Source organism: Cynocephalus volans, chromosome 4 (genome assembly GCF_027409185.1).
Source record: "Cynocephalus volans isolate mCynVol1 chromosome 4, mCynVol1.pri, whole genome shotgun sequence".
In the NCBI taxonomy this organism is placed as follows: Eukaryota; Metazoa; Chordata; class Mammalia; order Dermoptera; family Cynocephalidae; genus Cynocephalus; species Cynocephalus volans.
Genome location: NC_084463.1, coordinates 52,963,020 through 52,983,515, shown reverse-complemented (window position 1 = coordinate 52,983,515; position 20,496 = coordinate 52,963,020). Strand labels below are relative to the sequence as shown.

At 38.3% G+C, this 20,496-nt stretch overlaps 1 protein-coding gene across 7 annotated transcripts in view; it reads left to right on the top strand.

Moving 5' to 3' along the window:
- LOC134374859 (zinc finger protein 420-like) overlaps positions 1-20,496 on the top strand; it is an 87,297-nt gene that overhangs the window by 22,499 nt on the left and 44,302 nt on the right. For 4 of the 7 annotated variants that reach the window (XM_063092913.1, XM_063092917.1, XM_063092912.1 and 1 more), the window contains one exon: positions 13,723-13,869. In XM_063092913.1, the coding sequence (XP_062948983.1) occupies positions 13,726-13,869 (144 nt within the window). In that variant the 5' untranslated portion in view covers positions 13,723-13,725. Of the gene's footprint in view, positions 1-4,918; positions 5,033-10,766; positions 10,842-13,722; positions 13,870-20,496 lie in introns of those variants that run through there. The other 3 variants (XR_010023369.1, XM_063092916.1, XM_063092918.1) reach the window with 2 other exon arrangements.

The window sequence follows — 20,496 nt, the reverse complement described above, 5'->3', positions numbered from 1 at the left end:
TGCTGCCTGTAGACCAGGACCTGGTGGTCAGTACTGGTTTCTGCTCACATGACAGCATGTGAAATTCTTCTTTATTAAATCCTGGTTTGACAACCTGACACATTTTGGGATGAATGGGAAAATTGGAATGTGGGCAAAGCAGTTGATGATATTAAACATTAGATTAATTTTTTATGTTTGGATAAAGGTATTGTAGAACACACGTATTTTTTTACAGTCTATTGTAAAGCAAAAAATTAAAAAATAAGTCTATTTTTTCTTTTAACTTGTTAACATATAATTAATATAACTCTCTTCAAACCCACTATAAAAATGTTTCTTCTCACCCACAAAACTAAATTGTGTGTCTTCAATGGATTATATTACTCAGTTGAAAACTCTTCTCTAGTGGGTAATGTGTATTAGAATAAAATACCAGGGAAACGTGCACTGTATATTTCTTGTTCTAATTTACACTCTAGTTTCTAAACATTATTTGCCCAGACTCCCAAGTTCCATCCACCTGTCCATATATCCATCTGTGAAATCTATAATTATTTAATTCTTATTATTATTTTGTGTTTGGTGGGGGGGGGACCTGATCTTCGTGTTTCCTTCCCTGGTTTATGCCAGAAACTAGGCAAAGATTCTCACACAAATGTTTCTCAGAGCTCCTGCTGCTACTGCTCTTCCTCCTCCAACATGGCCTTTTTGAGTTATCCAGGGTGATATGGACTTGTGTAAAAGATTAAAATTTAAAAAAGCATGATGTTTCAGGGTGAGTGAGTAGGTGTGAGAAGGCTTACTCTTTCTTAACACTGATCCCTGGTTTTACATTTTTCTAGTGTAGATGTATGTCCTGATATGTTTTAATTCCTGTGTTTCTTCTGATCCTACAATTGCCCCTGAGTGACTATCCTACAAATATAGGAAACTCAGCCTTGATCTCCCCAGAGAGATTTTGACTCAGACTTTATCATCTAAAGCCTCTCTTCCTCAGACTCCTGGATCCCAAGCTCTAACTTAAAGATCTGTTGATGTGATATCTTGGTTTTATTAAATACTTGAAGATTGGCAGGTGTTAAGTCAGGGTGAGTCAGTGACTGATAGTCTGTCCTCTAAGATATGGACTGTCATTTCCTCTTTGTGGGCCTCAGTCTTCTGTCCATAAAAGTGGGGACAGTAATACACATTTGGATGTGTAGAACTCACCCCGAGCCCATTTTTGTAATATAAAGTCCATGAATGAAATTCCTTTTCTCTCTCTATTAAGAACAGGAGTCTCTTGAATGATAACTAAGTCTTTCCACACTGGCCCTGTGTTGTAGTTTTCATTGTTCAAGTTTACACTTCTTTTGTTTCTGTTACTCATGTTTTCCTTTTGATATTATTGTATGTAAGATTGTTTTCTCAATATTATTTATGACTATTTATTATGTACAGTAACTTTATTAATTTTTGTACATTGATCTTCTATTACTTTCATCAAGCTGTTTAGTAGTTTTCATAGCTTTTAGTGAACTCCTTGCAATTTTCTAGATACAAGATCATGTCATCTGTGAATAAACATGATTATACTTCCTTTCCAATGTAGATGCTTTTTACTTATTTCTATTGCCAAATTTTCCCGGCTAGCACATCTACTACAGCAATAAGTAGATGTGATGAGAATGGATATACTAATCTTGTTCCTGATCTCAGAAAATAAGTATACTGGCTTTCACTATGAAGAATGATGTTAGCTGTGGGGTTTTTGTTTGTTTGTGAGTTTCTTTGTATTTTAATGCCCTTTATCTGTTTTGTTTTTTTTTTTTTTTTTTTTTTTTAAAGATGACTGGTAAGGGGATCTTAACCCTTGACTGGGTGTTGTCAGCACCACGCTCAGCCAGTGAGCAAACCAGCCATCCCTATATAGGATCCGAACCCGTGGCCTTGGTGTTATCAGCACCACACTCTCCCGAGTGAGCCACGGGCCGGCCCGCTTTTATCTGTTGTTGATGTTTCTTTCTATTCCTATGTTAAGTGTTTTTGTCATAAAAGTATATTAAATTTTGTCAAATTCATTTTCTGCATGTATTGAGATGGTCGTGTGGTTTTGTTTGTTATTGTATTGATATTGTATATTATGTTCAATGATTTTTAGCTTTTAACCAACATTCTATTTCTGAGAATTTAACTTGGTCATGGGGAATAATTATTTTATATGTTTCTAAGTTCCATTTGGTTGTATTGTTTTTGAAGGATTTTGTATCTATACTTACAAGGTAAACTGGTTTGAACTTTTTTTTTTCCTTGTAATATCTCAGTATGCTTTTGGTATCATAGTAAAACTGCCTTATGTAATGATTGTAAAAGTGTCTCTACTGTGTTTTTATTTTTTAGACAGTTTGAGCAGACTTTATATTAAATCTTCTCCAAATGCTTAGTAGAATTAAATAGTGAAGTTTCTGAACAAAAACTTTTCATTGTGTATAATAGTTTTTTATTATTAAAACACTTGTAATAGGTGTACTCAGATGTTTATTATTTTCTTGAGAAAGTTTCTGTAGTTTCTGACTTTCTAGGAATTTCTCCATTTTATCTAAATTATCTAACATGTTGGCATACAATCCTGCACAATGTTCTTCTCTAATATTTTCTTTATTTTTGTAAGTTTGGTAGTAATGACGTCTTTAATTTTTTATTTTGGTTATTTGATTCTTCTCTATCTTCATTTTTTATCTCTTTTTCCTTGGACTAGCTGAAGACTTGTCAATTTTTTTTTTATCTTTTATTAACCTGCTTTGAATGTTATTATTCTTTATTGTCTTTTATTTCCCATTCATTGCTTTTGTGTGTGTGTGTGTGTGATTTTATTTTTTTTCTTTTCTTATGCTTACTTTAGATTCTGTTTGCCTTACTATGTTCAGTATATTTTGGGGGAAGCTTAAGTCATTATTTTGAGATCATTGTTTCTTTTTAATATACGTATTCACATGTATAAATTTACTTCTACTCACTGCTTTAGCAGACTTCCAAACTTTTTAATTCTTTTTTATTGATAAATAAACACTTCATTCATTATAAAATGTTCCTCATTTTCTCTAATGAACTTTTATGTTTTTTTTTTTTTCTTCAGAAGATGACTGGTAAGGGGATCTTAACACTTGGCTTGGTGTTGTCAGCACCAGGCTCTCCCAAGTGAGCTAACCAGCCATCCCTATATAGGATCCGAACCCGTGGCCCTGGTGTTATCAGCACCACACTCTCCCAAGTGAGCCACAGGCCGGCCCTGAATTTTTATGTTTTAAAATCTATTTTGTTTTGTTTTCCAACAGATCTGATTACTGTTTATAGGTACCAGTTAGTGTAGGGTACATCTGCTTGATACAAATAGAGGAACTAAGCTGTAAGGGACTCTAATTTTCATTCTTTTTTCTTTTTTTAAATGATTGCCAGTAAGGGGATCTTTACCCTTGACTTGTTGTCAGAACCACACTCTCCCAAGTGAGCTAACCAGGCATCCTTAAATAGGGTTCCAAACACTTGGCCTTGGTGTTATCAGCATCACACTCTCCCAAGTGAGCCATGGGTCAGCCACAAAGGGACGGTAATTTTTAATTGCTTCTAGAAGAAATCATTGCAAACATAATGGCTTAAAACAGCAGAATTTTATTCTTCCACAATTTGGAAGAAGAGAAGTCCAAAATCAGTGTCATTGGACTAATATGAAACACAGATGGGGAGATGACAGCAGTGTGCAACACCTCCAAAATTTTAAGTGGAGGGCATTTGGAGACCACTGAACCCAGATGGAGCTAGGTGAAGAGAAAGTGCTGAGTCTAGATGGAGAGGAGGAGAAAGAGTACAGCCCACTTGGAACACTTCACCTGCGACTTTGATTAGGCACACAAAACATTTCCAAGCCACATAGAGACCTGTAGTGTTCTGATTATTGCTCTTTTCATCTTTTGCAAGCATCTCGATCTTCCCCCCACAACACCCACAATGCACATGGGGTACTGTATTTATCCAAACACTCTGGAGGATATACACATATGAAGATCTTTCTCTCTCATTCTCTCTCTCTCTCTCTGCATTTCTCCTTCCTGTCCAGAACTCTGCCTGCAAATTCCTGTGGCCTTATCTCTCTGAACCCCCATTTCTGTCATTTCAACTCAGCACATCTTCGTGCTGTGTGTGGTGTGGAGACCTGGAGCAGATTGTGAGACACACCATATTTGACTTCCTTTTCTATATTTAAAAAAAATCTTAACTCAGTGGTTGCAGAGAAGAGAACATATTTCTCACTCACCTTTACATTCAGGTCAAAAAGGGGTGCGTGTTGCTGCTCAGAGTGACTCAGGGACCGAGGCTGTTTATGGTTCTGAACTCTTAGAGTTACTTCATCTGGAGCACATTTCAGGTTGCACACTGGTTCTGTGCTTTATTGGAGGTGATTCATGGGCCATAACTGGTCTTCTGACCCTGCATAACTGTAAGGGAGCATAGAAACATGGGGATGGGATGGAAAATTTATCTCCATGGTTTCAACAAACTTAGCATGGTCCCTGCCCATGACAGGAGTTGTCTACTATCCCAAATCAAGTCAGAAATCAATTTCTGAACTCCTAAATTCTTGGAAAAGTAATTCCTCAAGAAAGATAAAGCTGGACATTAGTCACATTGGTAAGGACAGATCTTCATCAGTAATGAACTATGGTAGTAGGAAAAATAGTGAAATATACTCAACTTCAATTTGTACAAAAGAGACTGGACATTTTCAAGAGAGTATGGGAAATGATATAGCAGCCAAGGGATCAGTCCCATCTGGGCTGTGAATAACTGTAAAAGTAGGAAGGCGGTTGGCTCATGTAAAAGGAAACTGAAATTCTTACCTCTGCTTTATCACTATTTTTTCTTATCTTTCTGGTAAATCCTTTGCTTTCTCTGTTGTCAGGTGATATTCAAGATTTACTCCCTCCATCAGCCTGTGAGCCATTTATTGAGGAAGAGTATGAGGAAGAACTGAGTGTGGGAATGAAACAGATGGGAGACAGTGCACAAACCAAAAGTGAGAAGAAAGAAACAGTACAGTCGTAACAATTCACTTTTGAAGTATTCTTTTCACATCCTCCAGGTCCTGGCTCCCCAATGCCTCATTCATACTGCGTGGGAATATACAGGTCAGAGAGGGAGAACGCATTTAGTTCTTGAGAGGCATTAAGAGTTAGGGAGAAGGTGAAGAAAGAAAGAGTTCTGAGGAGAGAACGGAGAGCTCCTGATAAGGGTGAATCCAGCACTTCTGTGGCACATCTGAATAACCCAAGTTGCCCTGCATTGTCAGGCACCTGAGGCTCCTCTCTTTCACCTTATTGTCAACATTTACTCATGGTGACCCCACTCCCCAAATTCTATTTGAATAATGCATGCTGGTGCATTTGGACTGAGATTTTTATTTTAGGCCTATGGACAAGGAGCAGTGGGCAATTGCAGCACACGATACAAGAGAGTCTCTCTTTCTCTCCCTCTCTGTGTCTCTCTCTTTCTCTCACACACACAGGCACACAAGCACAGTTGAAAATAAGACTTTTCTTTTTACAGACAGATTTGTGTGATGACCACATTAGAAGGAAGTGGCAACTTGGTGAACTCATTTCAAAGGCAAAAAGAGTGACTAAAAATAATTTGTGGTTTTCAGATATTGTTGAAATTCATCCTTTGGTAAGAAATACATTTCATATTACCTCCATATATCCTTGAAAAATTGAAGCACATTATCACACATGACAAACTTAAATTTACAGAGTATGATACTGTTTGATATATTATTTTACATTACATTTCAATTAAAATATTTATCTGATGTAAACAACATGCTCCACAATCATAAATGGGTCAAATAAATCAAAAGAGACATTCAAAAATACATTAATATGACTCAAAATGAAAATACAATGTACAAAATTTGGAAGACAAAGTGAAGCTTAGAGGAAAGTCTATAGATGTGAACATTTATATTAAAAAAGAACAATCTCAAGTAAGTAATCTAAACTTACAGGTGAAGACACTGGAAGAGGAAGAGCAAATAAAATTTAAAGTAAGCAGAAGGAAGAAAAGAACCGTGGTTGCTGGCTGGCCCATGGCTCACTTGGGAGAGTGTGGTGCTGATAACACCAAGGCCAAGTGTTTGGAACCCTATAAAAGGATGTCTGGTTAGCTCACTTGGGAGAGCGTGGTTCTGACAACAAGTCAAGGGTAAAGATCCCCTTACCGGCGATCATTTAAAAAAAGAAAAATGAATCATGGTTGCAGGAGATATCATTGAAACAGATAATGGGAAAAGAAAAAAGAATAGAATACCAAAATTAGGCTCATGAGAGATTAAAGAAACTGATAAATCCTTACCTAGACCAGAGAGAGAGAGAAAGAGAGAGAAGACAAAAATAACTAAGAAGTGAAAGAGGAGACATTACTACCATCCTCACACATAAAATTGTTTAGAGAAGAGTAATATGAAGAATGGCATGTTAATATATTAGATAATGTACATGAAATGGAAAAATTCCTACAAACAGATTGCAAAAGCGGAGTTAAGAACAAAATTAATCATCAAAATAGACCTAGTACAGGTGAAGTGATTGTATTAACAATGAAAAACCACTACATAACAAGAAAGGATCATGTCCAAAAACTTTAATGATAAATATTAACAAACATTTGGAGATTTACCATCAACTGTTCCCAAATTCTCCTGAAGATAACCATTGTAGAGATGCTTTTCCACTCATTGCCGGCATCAGTATTACCATGATACCAAGATTCTACAAAGACATTACAAGGAAAGAAAACTTCATAAGAATGCATCTTATTAGTATAGTAGCAAAATTTGATAAAAATATAAAAGTAAATAGAACCAAGCAACATATAAAAATAATTATATCCCGTCTCAATGTTTCATATACCCAGGACTACATATTTGGTTAATAGAAAAAAATTGCATATTATGATACACTATATCAATAAAATAATAAACAAAACCAGACGACATCTCAATAGGTGGAGAAAACAAATTTGACAAAATCCAACATCCTTCTATGAAGAAAATATTCAACAAAGTAGGAATAGAAGGGAACATCTTCAAACTGATGAAGAGCATATGAAAAATCCACTGCTCACACTATTTTTAATGGTGAAAGTTAATATGCTTATTTCCTAAGATTAGGAACAAGATAAACAATCCACTCTTGAGACACCTTTTCATCATTGTACTAGACAGAAAAACTGGCAGCAAGTAAATAAAAGGCATCTAGATTGGAAAGAAAGTACAATTTTCTGTATTTTCAGTTTACATGTTTTTGTATGTAGAAAACCATAAGGAATTAATGAAAAACTGTTAGAGTTCTGAGAAGTAACAAAAGACAAGATCAATACACAAATACCAATTGTATTTATGTACACAAAAATAAATAATCAAAATATAAAATTGAAGAAACAATTCTAGTTACAGTAGAATCAAAATAAAATCCATAGAAATCAGTTTAACAATAGAAGTGTATACTTGAACAGGTAAAACTACAACACATGGCTAGTGTGGAAACACTTAGGTATCATCCCTGAGCCTCATCTCCTTGGAGGAGAGAACTTTACCTTCATAGTGAAGAAAGGGGATTGCATTATTGTTCTTTATGTTAACAGAGGGTGAGGTCTGCACATCCAAATGTGTATTACTGTCTCCATTTTTATGGACATAAGGCAGACTTACAAAGAGAGGGAGTGACAAATTGTATCCAAAGTGTGAAAGTTCAGGCAGTGTCTCCTGCCACCCAATCCCTGCCAATCATCCTGTGTTTAAAGGATTCCCACATACCATACCAATGATTGTTTAAGAGAGAGGCATGGGATTTAGGAGTTCAAGGTTGGGGGTCTATAGATTCTAAAGTGCTAGACAAGTGAGCTGTGGGAAGATCAAGGCTGAGTTCCCTGGATCTGCAATTAGAATCACTGAGAGGAAGTTGAAGAATCAAAGAAAACACAGGAATTTGAACAAGGCATGAAATACGTTAGGAAAAGAGAAAACCAAAGATAGGTTTTAGACATGACCCCAGCATCTCACACATCCCATCCACACACCCCCAGTGTTCACCCTTCTTTTACTCTGCCCCACATTCTAACACTCAAGCCCAAATCAACTCTGAGTACTCAAGCTAGGCATTTTTGCATTTTTTGTGGTTTTTCTTTCTTTGTTTGGTGTCTGGCCAGTAATGGGATCTCAACTCTTGATGTTTGTGTTATCAGCACCATGTTCTCCCAAGTGAGCTAACCAGCCAGCACTAGTTCCTGTTTTAAGAGGAACTTCAACAGCAGAAACTTTGATAAACCCATGTAAAGATCTCTTTGCCTATTTTGATGCAGAAACCATAGAAGAAAAGGTAAAGTTCATGTCCAACGCACACGCACACATACATCTCACATTACTAAAATTTAATTTAATAAAGGGACAGATGGGTAAATGGAACATGGGAATTTCTGGGCAATTAATTATCAGACCCTGCAAGCATAAATTGGCACAAGGATAAGAATGCATCTACCCTGTGACCCTGCTATTTTATGTCCCTATACACTAGAGCAGTTTTTCTAACTGTGTAATACAATGCATTGAGACTCACAAATTAGTTTACTTGATGAGAACAAACATCTCTTAATGTTTTGAAAGAAAATTACCATGTCAATTTTTAGAAACATTTAAAATAAAATGGAGATATGATTTCTTTTCTTCCTTTTTAATTGAATTATAATTGATAATACATATTTCAGGGATTCAGTGTTGACATATGTTGATCAAATCAATATTACTAGTATGTATATTGTTACAAATTGTACTTCTTCTTTATGCCCCTTATCCAATCCATCCCTATCCCCCTTTCACTCCTCCTTCCCACCACTGATAACCCTAGATATCTTCTCTCCCACTGAAAGAGTAATGGTTTCTTTGTTGATTTGTTGCCTAGAGGATCTGTCCAATGCTGAGAGGTATGTTCAGGTCCCCCAATATTATCACAGAGCAGATGCTTCTTTTGTCACTCTGGGATGGGCTTTGTGGAGAGAGACATCCTCTTCTTTTCTTTGGTCTCTGCTGGTGACTCTCCTTGTGTCAATGCACTCCAGTGGCTGGTGGACCATCTCCGTGGTGGTTGTGATGTCTAATCGCTTTTGTGGCAGCTGTGATTAGTATGGTGGCTGTGGTGGGCCACCCACATGGAGGTGATATTTTTGGCATGCTCCTTGGCCCTGGTTTTGTGCCTGATCATTGGCAAGGGGCCTAGTCCCCGGATCCAGGACCTGGGCCCTGGGCAGGGCCTCAAGGCACTGGTGGTGTGTCTCGTTGTGGGTTTGGAGTCTGGTACCTGGCTCCATACCCTGGGTCCCAGGGTGGGCCCTAAGGCTCTGGTGGTATGCTTGGGCCGGTACTAATTTTTTGTCCTTAGCTTACTTCTAAAATGGTAGAACTTCCTGTGGGAACCAGTACTTGAGCTCTGTGGTTGAGCTAAATTGCTGCATTGCTGCTGTTTCCCTAGGAGAGGCTTTATGTGCCACTCAGGGTTTAATGGTTGACCTTGTAGGTACTTCTGGTGCTCCAGAGACCCAATGTACCTGCGTTGTGTAGAAACTCTGATCTGGGCATGTGTCTTTTCATCAAACTGCACCCCATGCAATTCTGCATTCCTGACCAGTCTCCTCTGAGTGGTCCTGTGCTGATTGGGGGATGGTTCGGCTGTTCTTGCTGTGTCTCAGTGTTCTCTCGGTGGGCCCATCTCCCCCAATGCCCATGCTCCAAACACTTCTCATGGGATTGGCCCTGTGCCAGTCCCTTGCAATGACTCACCAGCCTCTGAATGGCTCCCATTTTTCCACTGTTCTGGCTCCTTGCTCCTGCATGGATCCATGGGAGCCCTATTAGTGGTCTTGCTGTCCTGGGGTCCACCAAGGCCCTCTTCTCCCCTGCCACCTCCAAGTATCTCCATCCAAAAGGCACAACTTAGGCTTCTGCCGGCTCCTGCTCCGTGCTCTCAGCAGCTCCAGCCTTAAAGAGGCTGTGGCCTGAAACACTATGAGCAGTGTTTTCTTTCTCTCATCATGGCTTCTCCTGTCTTCATGAACTCTGTGGGTATCTCCTCCTCTTCCTCTGAGCTCCAGCAGCCAGAGCTTGGCTGTTGTTACATTTTTATTGTTGTAAATTAGTTGATTTGTGGGAGAGAGTGATGCTGTGGACCTCCTATTCCCCCATCATGCCCAGAACTCGATTTTTTCATACTTGAAAACGTATGTTTAAAAATAGACATAGGTCTGTAACAGCTATACCAGGCCCCCATTTGAATTTCCCCATTACTGCCACAATGTCTCAGGTTGCCAAACCAACGTCTAATAAAAATACAGAATTCCACATCTGTGGAACAGAGACTAGTCTGTTGCATAGGTAGAAACCAGTCTTGATCGAACAAGGACTGATCTCCCGGTAGCAGTCGTCCGTGCAGGGAAAATTTTAAATATTTTCTCATTTGTTTTCTAATGTCGGATCCCAGAGTGTTCTGGGAAATGTAGTGTCACTGACCACTAATGAAATAGGCACAGGACTACGGAAAACTGTCTTTGTGTGTTTCCTCTGCGCATGTGCATACTCGCTCACCTGCTATCTGGGAAATGCAGTTTTGCCTTGCAATGACGTCACCCTCTCAGGACTACCGTGGGACAGGATTTCCCAGGTTTCTACTGCGCGTGTGCGGTCCGCAGCACTCCGCCATCTTTTCTGTGGAGATTCTGGAGGCTGCCGAATTCTCCACGCTGCTCCTTAGATCCTGGGGTTGGATTGTGCGTCTCTGAAGGTAGGTGTGGAGGTGGGGGCCCTGGGGAGTGGGACGGCTATCCCTGGCACTTGGCGGGTCGGAAGCGCCGCGGGCCTGGGGCAGGAGGGGCCTGACGTGCGGCGCGAGCGCGGACCAGGGCCGGGGAAGGGGCGCCCGGGCTGCGGTTTTTACAACGGCTCATTCAGAAGACGGCGCTGCTGGAAAGTGGTCGTGGTGCTGCCTAGTGTGCAGAAGCCGGTTCCATATGTCCTTGAATGGGGGTTCAGGTCCAAGGTGGCCCCGGGTGTGTGGTTGGGGGTGTGTGGAGACCTCGAGCCTGGGAGGTGTGCGGGAGGTCCTATTCCACTTCCGCCATCCAGGAACCTGGTGCCTGCCTACAGGACGTTGACTTTAACCTTCTGTAACATAAATGTGTTGATATTAGTGTAATGCCGCCAAATTCCCAGAAAAATAACTGAGGCGTGTGCAGACGCAGTGTTCCTCTGTGGCAGTTGTGTTTGTGGGGTTTCTCTGTGTCTCTTCAGGAGGTCAAGTTTCTGGTCCCTCCTGCACTGTGCAGCCGGCATAGCGCTCCTGGTCTGACTTTACAGATGTTGTCATAAGACGAAGTTTTCAGGAACAGTCTCTTCTAGGAGGGACATCGGGGCATAGGATGAAATTCGGGCTTTCTTTGGGATACAGGAGCTGTGACAGAGTTTGAAGGAGGGCACCCTTTGAATATAAGTAGGAATCTCACTGGGGAGAACATCGCTGTGGCCTGAACTCTCTCAGTATTGCTTCAGAACAAAGGCAAAAGTGTCCCAGAAATTCTTAGCTTTCACAACCCATGGAGTTATTCAGTCTAGTGCTTACAGTGCACAACACTTGGCCAGTAATCTCATTAGGAAGCTATCTGGGACTGAGTGATATTAGAAGGTTTAGGCCAACTTTCAAAAGGGAGAGTGAGTTTGAGAAGAATAGGCAAGGACGTAGGAAATGTTACTGAAGAGGTTTTGAAGGTGTTCTGTGGGGTACAAGAATAAGCTGTCATAGCAGAGAGGATGTCTGCAGTGCTCTCTGAACACACTCCCATTCCTTAAATTTTCCCTCATTGTTCCTAGTGTCTGAGCTCTCTCAAACCCAGCCTATCACCAATTTTGGCATCTAGACATGCTGATGGTATTATATCTTCATAGTTTCTTTCTGGTAGTTCAGCAATATTTTGCAAGGTATTTCTATCCTGGAAGAAAAGTGAAAATAATTAGCTATGAGGAAATGTGAGTTGCCCGAGGTTACATGATATGTTGGTGTTAGATATCCTGACTTTTTGCCTATTTTTCTCCATTTTGCCACACTTCCATCAAAACAACTGTTTGTTCACTGTCGAGATTACTTCTGTAATGCTGAAGTCAACTTAGAACAATGTATGCTTTAACATACATTGCCTTAAACATCCCTATCCTTTTTTGATCTCCAGTGCTTTCTGTGGATCATGTCACCACAGAGTAAATAACATAAGTACTTCCCTTAATGTCAGTATTCTGTTCTTGAAAGTTACAAATTTTGCTGATATATATACAGGAGTCAATTTTACATTACTTAAATGGGAAAATGAGAATACTAATGTGCTTCAAAACTTCATGGAGAGAATCCCTATTATATTATATTTCTTTTAATTATATTTTTCCATGAACTTTTGAATGTACCCTGGTACAGTTCACTACTAACTTATAAGAGACAGATCCTTTTCATGTTTTTAAAATATGCAACTTCTACATGATATTAAACAAAACAGAACAAAAAAAACCCCCAGAAAATCTTACACCATAGTTTACTGATGTTCAAACAATTGCTTTTATGGTTCACATGGCCTGCATTAGTGCCAGGAACCTCAGTGAAGTCCTCTTAGTTGACATTCATTGTAATTTTCAAAATTGTCCCTGTGGTTGTAAACGTATGTTGATTGTATTTGAAATGTAATTTAAGGCTTTTCCCTCCACAACATTTTGTTCAAAACATATTGAGTTCTGGGGGCTTAAGTGTATCACTTAGCATTTCCTATATAAGGAAAAACCTAAAGCCTATATAAGGCTTTAAAAACCTGGCCATTTTATTACGTTGAAGTTCTATGAATCCATATTTTGGGTGTGTTTAGCTGGGCAGTTCAGCTTTAGTCACCTTGTGCCTTGACTGAGGCTAGTTGGTTCAAGATGGCTTCACTCACATATCTTGTGATTTGTGCTGACTTTTTGCTGGGCCCTGTTTCTCCAAAAGTGTAGCCCCAGGCTTCTTCACACTACGATTGTGTTTAAGAAGGCAAGCACCAGTGGCCATTACTTGTCAAACTTATGTTTGCTGACATATGCTAATGTACTCTTGGTGAAAGCAAGTCATGTAGCAAAGCCCAGTTCTTTGTCACAGCATACTACATGAGGGTTTGGGTGCAGGGAGTTCCGTAAGTGGATAACGTTACTGGAATAGTGTACTAAAAGAAATATACATAATGAACATTTTTTACCTGTATAATCATGGGCAAAAGATATTGGGTTGCAAGATGCATACTGATCAGATAGGTACATATAAATAAGATTTGTTGTAGTGGAAACACTTATCTGGAGTCATGTGTGGAGTCATCACATTAGTATGAAAATAATATAGCCTAACTATATTTCTATACTATTGGTTTTAGTAATGACACAGTGTGTTTTTCTTTGGTTTAAATGAAGTTTTATTTTAGTTAACGTTGATTCTTGCCAAATCAGTAGGTAACATGTTTTCATTAACCCAAAAATAAATTGTGTGTCTAATGTGTACCAATTAATGTACTTGCAGACGCACGTTTCATGGGTCTTTGTTGCAACTTATTGATGATAGAGATTGTTGTCTCACAAGGAGGCTTTTTGTTGTTTGTCTTTTCCAGCTAATGTGTAGAGAGTTTGGGGCAGGAGAATCCAAGGTCAAGCAACAACAGTTCTCTCCTTACTCCATTCCATGCCCTCCGCTCCCAGCTAAGCTGCCTGAGTGCGCTATGCATTTCCAAGAACAAGAAAAGATGGATAAATCTCCAGTGAGTTGTTTATTTATTCCTCATTTTTTCACTGTATTACCTGAGTCTTATGGGGAGCATGAATTAAAATGGAAAAGTAGAAATGAATAAACCTCAGCTTGAAGGAAATGTACATATGTAAGGTCAAGTTTGCATGTAGATATAGTAAGGTATAAGATTTCTGAGTCATCTAAGTTGAATAAAAATTTATCTCTGGTCTTTCTGATGTCATGTCAAAAAGGCAGACACTTTTTTTACATGATTGGAATGGAACCTGAGAAGAGAATATGCCAAATTCTCCGAGAATATAAGGATTTGTTGGCACTAAATTCCGAAATACCGTCTCTATTAGAAAGTTTTTGACTGCCAACCTGGAAATAAACACATAGCTTTCCACAGTGGAAATGGTTAAAGAGTGCTAAGGCACTTGTTGCTGAATAAGCAGACTATAAGGTTTCATGTAATTTAAGACTTTCTCACCCACATAATTTTGTTAAAATATACTGAGTTTGGGGGGCTTACATGTATCATTTAGCATTTGATGTGTAAGAACAAATCAAAATGCAATGGTTTAAAATATCTGGCCATTTTATTTCCTTGAAGTTCTCTGGATCCAAATGTTGGCTGTACTTAGCAGGAGAGTTTTCATGCTAGCATTGCCTGGATGGCAAATTCACCTTCAGTTACCTGGTGCTGTGATTGAGGCTTTTGGTTCAAGATGGCTTCACTTACATGTCCTGTGGATTGTGTACAGGTTTGGAAGTTTGTACATGATTCATGGATAAAACATGAAATTATCACTTAAATTACAGTGAAATCCAGTGCCTATTCTGTAGTCTTTTTATAACTTGACTCTTCTGCCACATTTGAAACTGCTGTTCATGATCTTTTCCTGGAAATTCTTCTGTTTCTCTCGTGCCCTTGCTGATGTTTTTTTCTCTTTTCTTCTGAGTTCTTCTCCTTTCTTCTTCTAAACATCACTCATCATAGTACTTCATTCTGTGCACTATTCTCACAGTGCTCTTGTTGACAGATTCAGTCCTCTGTTGTTTGCAGTCTTGGTTCTCTTTAGCTTCTTCCCTTTTCTACTTTCCTTTTCTTGGATCACAGATTCAGCTCGCTGTTGCCTGCTTTTTGTAGCTATTCAAAAGTTACCTTAAGGTCAATGAATCCAAAATGAAAATGGTGTTTACTTCTTTTATATGTGGTATCACTACCATCCAGGCAGTGACCCAAGCCAGTGAAATGGGATATTTCCTGGACTCTTCCCTGTTTCTTGTGTCTAATTCTCTGTGGTGTCAATTCTTGCTACTTTCGTTTGCTTGTTCTTTTCATTTATTCTGATTTCTGTATACACTGCATATATAGGGGAAGGAGGTGTTGCTTCTTATAAAGACAATAACTTTGTTCCATTGGAAATATTCTTATATGAAGCTGAAGGGGATGTTTCCTGGATGATGAGGTTCAATCCCTGGTGACCTGTGCTTCTAACCAGCACCTGTGGTGACATCCTTAAGACTCTGAGGGGAGAAAGCCTTCAGGAGTTAGTGAGACATTCACAAAGAGCTGATAAAAAGGCATGCAAAGAATAAAAACAGAAATTGCAGATTTTCATAATTTGTACATTTTGCTTCCATAAATTTATGTCAGTGATCCTATCTGTAGTCTGTTCCTTGTTCAAGAAGACTTGTCATGTATTTAAACTTTCTTACATATTGTGTTTTATTCTCCTTTCTCCTATTTCAGGTAATCACTTAGAAATGAATGAGAAAAATTGATGTGTGCGTTAGTCATCAGTACATTTATAAACTAGAACCATAGGTAACAGTTGGTGTGTTGACATTCTCAGAGTTTGAGATGTAACCTAAGATGTGAAATGCTGGCTTTATTTATTTTGGACCTAATGTTCATTGTGAACCTACATGCTTCCTGTTGCATATCAGAGTATTGTCAGTGGTCTCTAATGACTTCTTTGGTGTTCCAATAATCAGCTGTGTAATGAAGTGACACAATACTTAGTTGTTTAGAATAAGAATTTTTTCCTTACTCCATGTTGGAATGGTGTGGGTAAGTAGACTGTAAAAGGGCAGTGTGTTTTGGCTGCTGCATGATGTGTCTGGTCTCACGTGGAAGAACACTAGTGGCTGGGGACATTGGGCAGACATCCAGCCCTCTCTTTTTTTTTTTTTTTGTCATTTTTGTGACCAGCCGCACCGCGCTCAGCCAGTGAGCGCACCGGCCATCCTTATATAGGATCCAAACCCGTGGTGGGAGCACTGCTACGCTCCCAGCGCGGCACTCTCCTGAGTGCGCCACGGGGTTGGCCCCCAGCCCTCTCTTTGTGGTCAGGTGGGCTTCCTCAGAGTCTGGCAGTCTCAGTGTGGTCAGGTTTGTCTGGCTTCTCCCAGGGCAATTGTCCAGGAAGCCCTGGCAGTGGCTGTGAGGCTTCTGGTTATCTCTACTCAGATACAAAGCATGTCTCCTAACACATTTTCTTAGTCATGCACATCACTAAGAGCAGCCCCGATTCAAGAGGAAGGCAATTAGATTCCACCTCTCAATAACAGGAATAGTAAGACTTTGCAGCAGTCTTTAATAGACCACAATTTGCTCTCTGGCCACAAGTTTCTACCACATGCAGAATGTAGTTTGCCCCTCTCAGGAGCCCTTGAAATCTTCTACTGTTATGCAGTTGACTGAAAGCCCAAGCAAATCATGTCTGGTGATCTGTTATCTTCATCTCAGCACGTGGCCAGCTCACATTGAGGAGAATGGCATAAACATGTGGACACTTCCCTTCAGACAGGGTGGGTGGTAAGGGGCAACACTCTGCAGGCACTGGCCTGAGCAGTTAGCTATGCCCACTGGGTACCTGATTTAGTTCTTTGATCATGGCCCGGTGTTGGACTCTGGAAAAAATGCCTCCTGCTTTTGCACTGTGCCCTCTGGGCTCTCACTATTCTCTGTCAAAATCCATTTTTCTTAATGCCCGAGTTTGCAGTTGACCAATTTCTTTGCCTATTTTTAGTTTATAATAGTTAAAAATCCAATGACCCTTTACAACTTTTTTCTAATTCTGCCCTTTTGATACAAGAAATTACTTTGTGTACATCTTTAAAAAGCATGACCTTCAATTGTACTATAATCCATTATAACAATGTGTTAGGCTCTTTTTTTTCTGGCCTCCCCTTCTCTCTGAGGCAGCTATTTCTTAAGAAGTTTTATTGTTTATCAGGCACTGTCTTTGTATCACACCCTATGGTACTTACAATACTGGAAATATTTTTTGGTTTTTAACTGTTTTTGTTTTTGTTTTTACAAAACACTGTAATTCTTGCCACAAAGTAGTTTGTGTCATTGAAAGTATTTTGTTGGAAAAAAACTTGGATTGAAAAGTCTTTTTCTTTCAAACTCAGCAAGTTTTGGCTCCTAACATTTTGAAATTGAACATCTTTCTTTGTTTTATTGTTACTTATTTATTGGTTGATGCATGGCCTATGGAGGGTTCCAAACCATTGACCTTGGTGTTATCAAAACCATGCTCGAACCATCTTAGTGGTCTGGCCACCCATCCTTCTTTAATTTAGCTTTCTTCTCATATTTTTTCAGTGGCAAAGAGAGGGTACCAGCTAGCACTTTTCCCATTGTTCACAGAAGACTACTTCGGCGGACCCCTGAGATGTTGAGATATCCTTTCCATTTTCCATGCTATTGTAGGCAATAGTGTGGCCCACATCTTTCAGTGCTCCATTTATTTCTGGTAGTATATTTTGTGCTGAAGCTTCTTTTGGCTAGTATTAATATTTCCTTTTAAGCTTTTCATAGTTAGTGTTTGTGTAGTATTTTTAATTTAACTTTGGTTTTTAACTTTCAGTTTGTGTCTTTGTATTTAAAGTGTATGTCCCTGGATAGCATATCATTGGGTCTTACTTTCCTACCAAATCTGATAGTTTTTGCCTCAAGTAGAATATTTAGACTAATTCCATTTAATCTACATATTAAAAGGGGTAGATTTAGGTCTGCCATTTTTCTGTTTTTCATTGTTGTTGTTGTCTCATCTATGTTTTAATCCTTTGCTTTTCCTCTTTTCTTTTCCTTAATTTTTTTTTCAGTTAATCAAATATATATATACATTTCAAAAGACGACCAGTAAGGGGATCTTAACCCTTCACTAGGTGTTGATAGGACCACACTCTCACAAGAGAGCTAACTGGCCATCCCTAGATAGGGATCCAAACCCATGGCCTTGGTGTTTTCAGCACCACACTCTCCCAACTGAGCCATGCTGGCCCTTAATCAAATATTTTTAAATATTTTAGTTTCTTCCAATTTATTTTCATTTTAGTTTTAGTAAAGAAAAATACTCATAACAAAAAATTTAGCATTTGAGCCATTTTTTTTTTACCTTGAAGTGGTGTTATGTATATTTGCAATGTTGTGCAACAGATGTCCAGAACTTTTTTGTTTTGGAATACTGAAGCTCTATATCCATTAAAGGACAACTCTCAATTTTCCTCTTCTCTTAGGTTCTGGCATCTGACATTCTAGTTTGGTTTCTCAGAATTTTACTCATGTCAGTGGGGCCATACAATACTTGTGATTTTGTGAGTGGCTTATTTCGCTTTGCATAATGTCCTCACTGTACCTTGTTACAGCATATGTCAAGATTACATTTCTTTTTATGGCTGAATAATATTCCTTTCTGTGTACATACCACAATTTGTTTATCCATTTATTCATGGATGGATGTTTGGAATGCTTGCACCACTTCACTGTGTGACTAATGCTGCTATGAACACTGGTGGGGAAATATCTTTTGGAGATTTAGCTATTAATTATTTTGGATATATACATTGAACTTGGACTTCTGGATCACATGGTAATACCATTTAAATTTTTTTTAGAAGCCAATGTATTTCTTTTTAATGGTACATGGGCTACACCATTTTATATTGCCACCCACAGCATACTAAAGTTCCAACTTCACTGAAACCTGTTATTCTGTATTAAATGTGAGGCAATATTTCATTGTGGTTTTGCATTTTCTTATGTTTAATGCTGTTAAGCATCTTATCATGTGTTTGTTAGATATTAGTATATCATCTTTGGAGAAATGTCTATTCAATTTCTTTGCAATTTTTTCATTGAGGGGTGTTGTTGGGCTGGCAGCCTGGTATGGGGAACTGAACCTTTGAACTTGGTGATATAATTCTGCTCTCTAGTCAACTGAGCTAAACAGCCAGGCCCATCCTTTGCTTGTTTTTAAAATAGGTTATTTATTTGTTGTATAACTGTGGAAGGTTTTTTCATTATGTTTTCTTGATGTTAATTGCTTATGACATAGATGATTTGCAACTGTTTTATTTTTTCAGGTTCTGACAAATAGTGTTGTGTTTTTTATTTAAGATTCTACTTGGTCATTCCTGGTATGTTGAAATGTGATAAAATTTTGTTTCTTAACCTTGTGTTTTGCAATCTTGCTGCAATCACTTATTAATTCCAGGAGTTTTTTCATTTACTTACTAGAATTTTTTACACAAATAGTCATATCACCTGTAGCCAAAGACAGTTTAGTTGATTCATTTTTCCCAGTCTGTAATCTTTTATTTCATTTTCTTCTGTTATTACAATGTGAAGTATTTTCAGTGCGATGTTGTGAGTGGTGAGAGGGCCCATACTTCCCTTGTTCCTGATTTTCTGGAAAACCTTTGAGTATTTTACCATGAATAATTAATGTTAACTCATTTCCTGTAAATAGTATTTAGGAAGTTGTGAAGTTCTCCTCTATTTCTAATTTACTGAGAGTTTTTATGATGAGTGGGTGCTGTATTTTGTCAAACACTTTTTGTGAATCTGTTGATATGATGATCTAATTTCTTTGTTTTTAGTGTTTTGATGTGAAGGATTAAATTAATTGATGTTCAAGTATTGAATAAGCCTTGCTTGCTTGGGATAAATACGACTTGGTTGTGGTGCATAATTTTTAAACATTGTTTGATTAGGTTTTTGAATATTTTCTTGAAGATACTGGTATGTTCGTGTGAGATAATGGTTTGTAGATTTCTATTGTAATATCTTTGTCTGGTTTTGGTATTCAGTTAGTACTGTCCTTGTAGAAAGTGTTGAGGTATCTTATTTATTCTCTGAAATAGATGGTAGAGAGTTGGTATAATTTCTTCCTTTTAAATGTTTGGATGAATTCCCCAGTAAACACATAAGGCCCAGGTGCATTCTGTTTTGAAGATTTTTTTTATTTTTTACTCAATTTTCATAATAGATATAGTCCTGTTCTACTACTTCATTTTAGTGTGTTTGTGTTTTGGTCAATTGCGTCTTTTAAGGAATTGGTCCATTTAATGTAGGTTATCAAATTTGTGCCCAGCATTGTTCATAGTATTTTTTTAATGTCCACAGGCTCTGTAGTAATGACCACAGGCTCTGTAGTGATGTCCTCTTTTTCATTTCTGATATTAGTAATTGCTGTTCTGTGTCATTGTCTTTTTAGTTCACGTAGCAGTAGGCTTATCTATTTTATTGATCTTTTTGAGTAATCAACTTTTTTATTGACAATTTTCTCTCAATTTCCTTTCTAAATTTTATTTTTACTCTGATTTTTATTTTTTCTGATTCCTTTCAATTTAATATGCT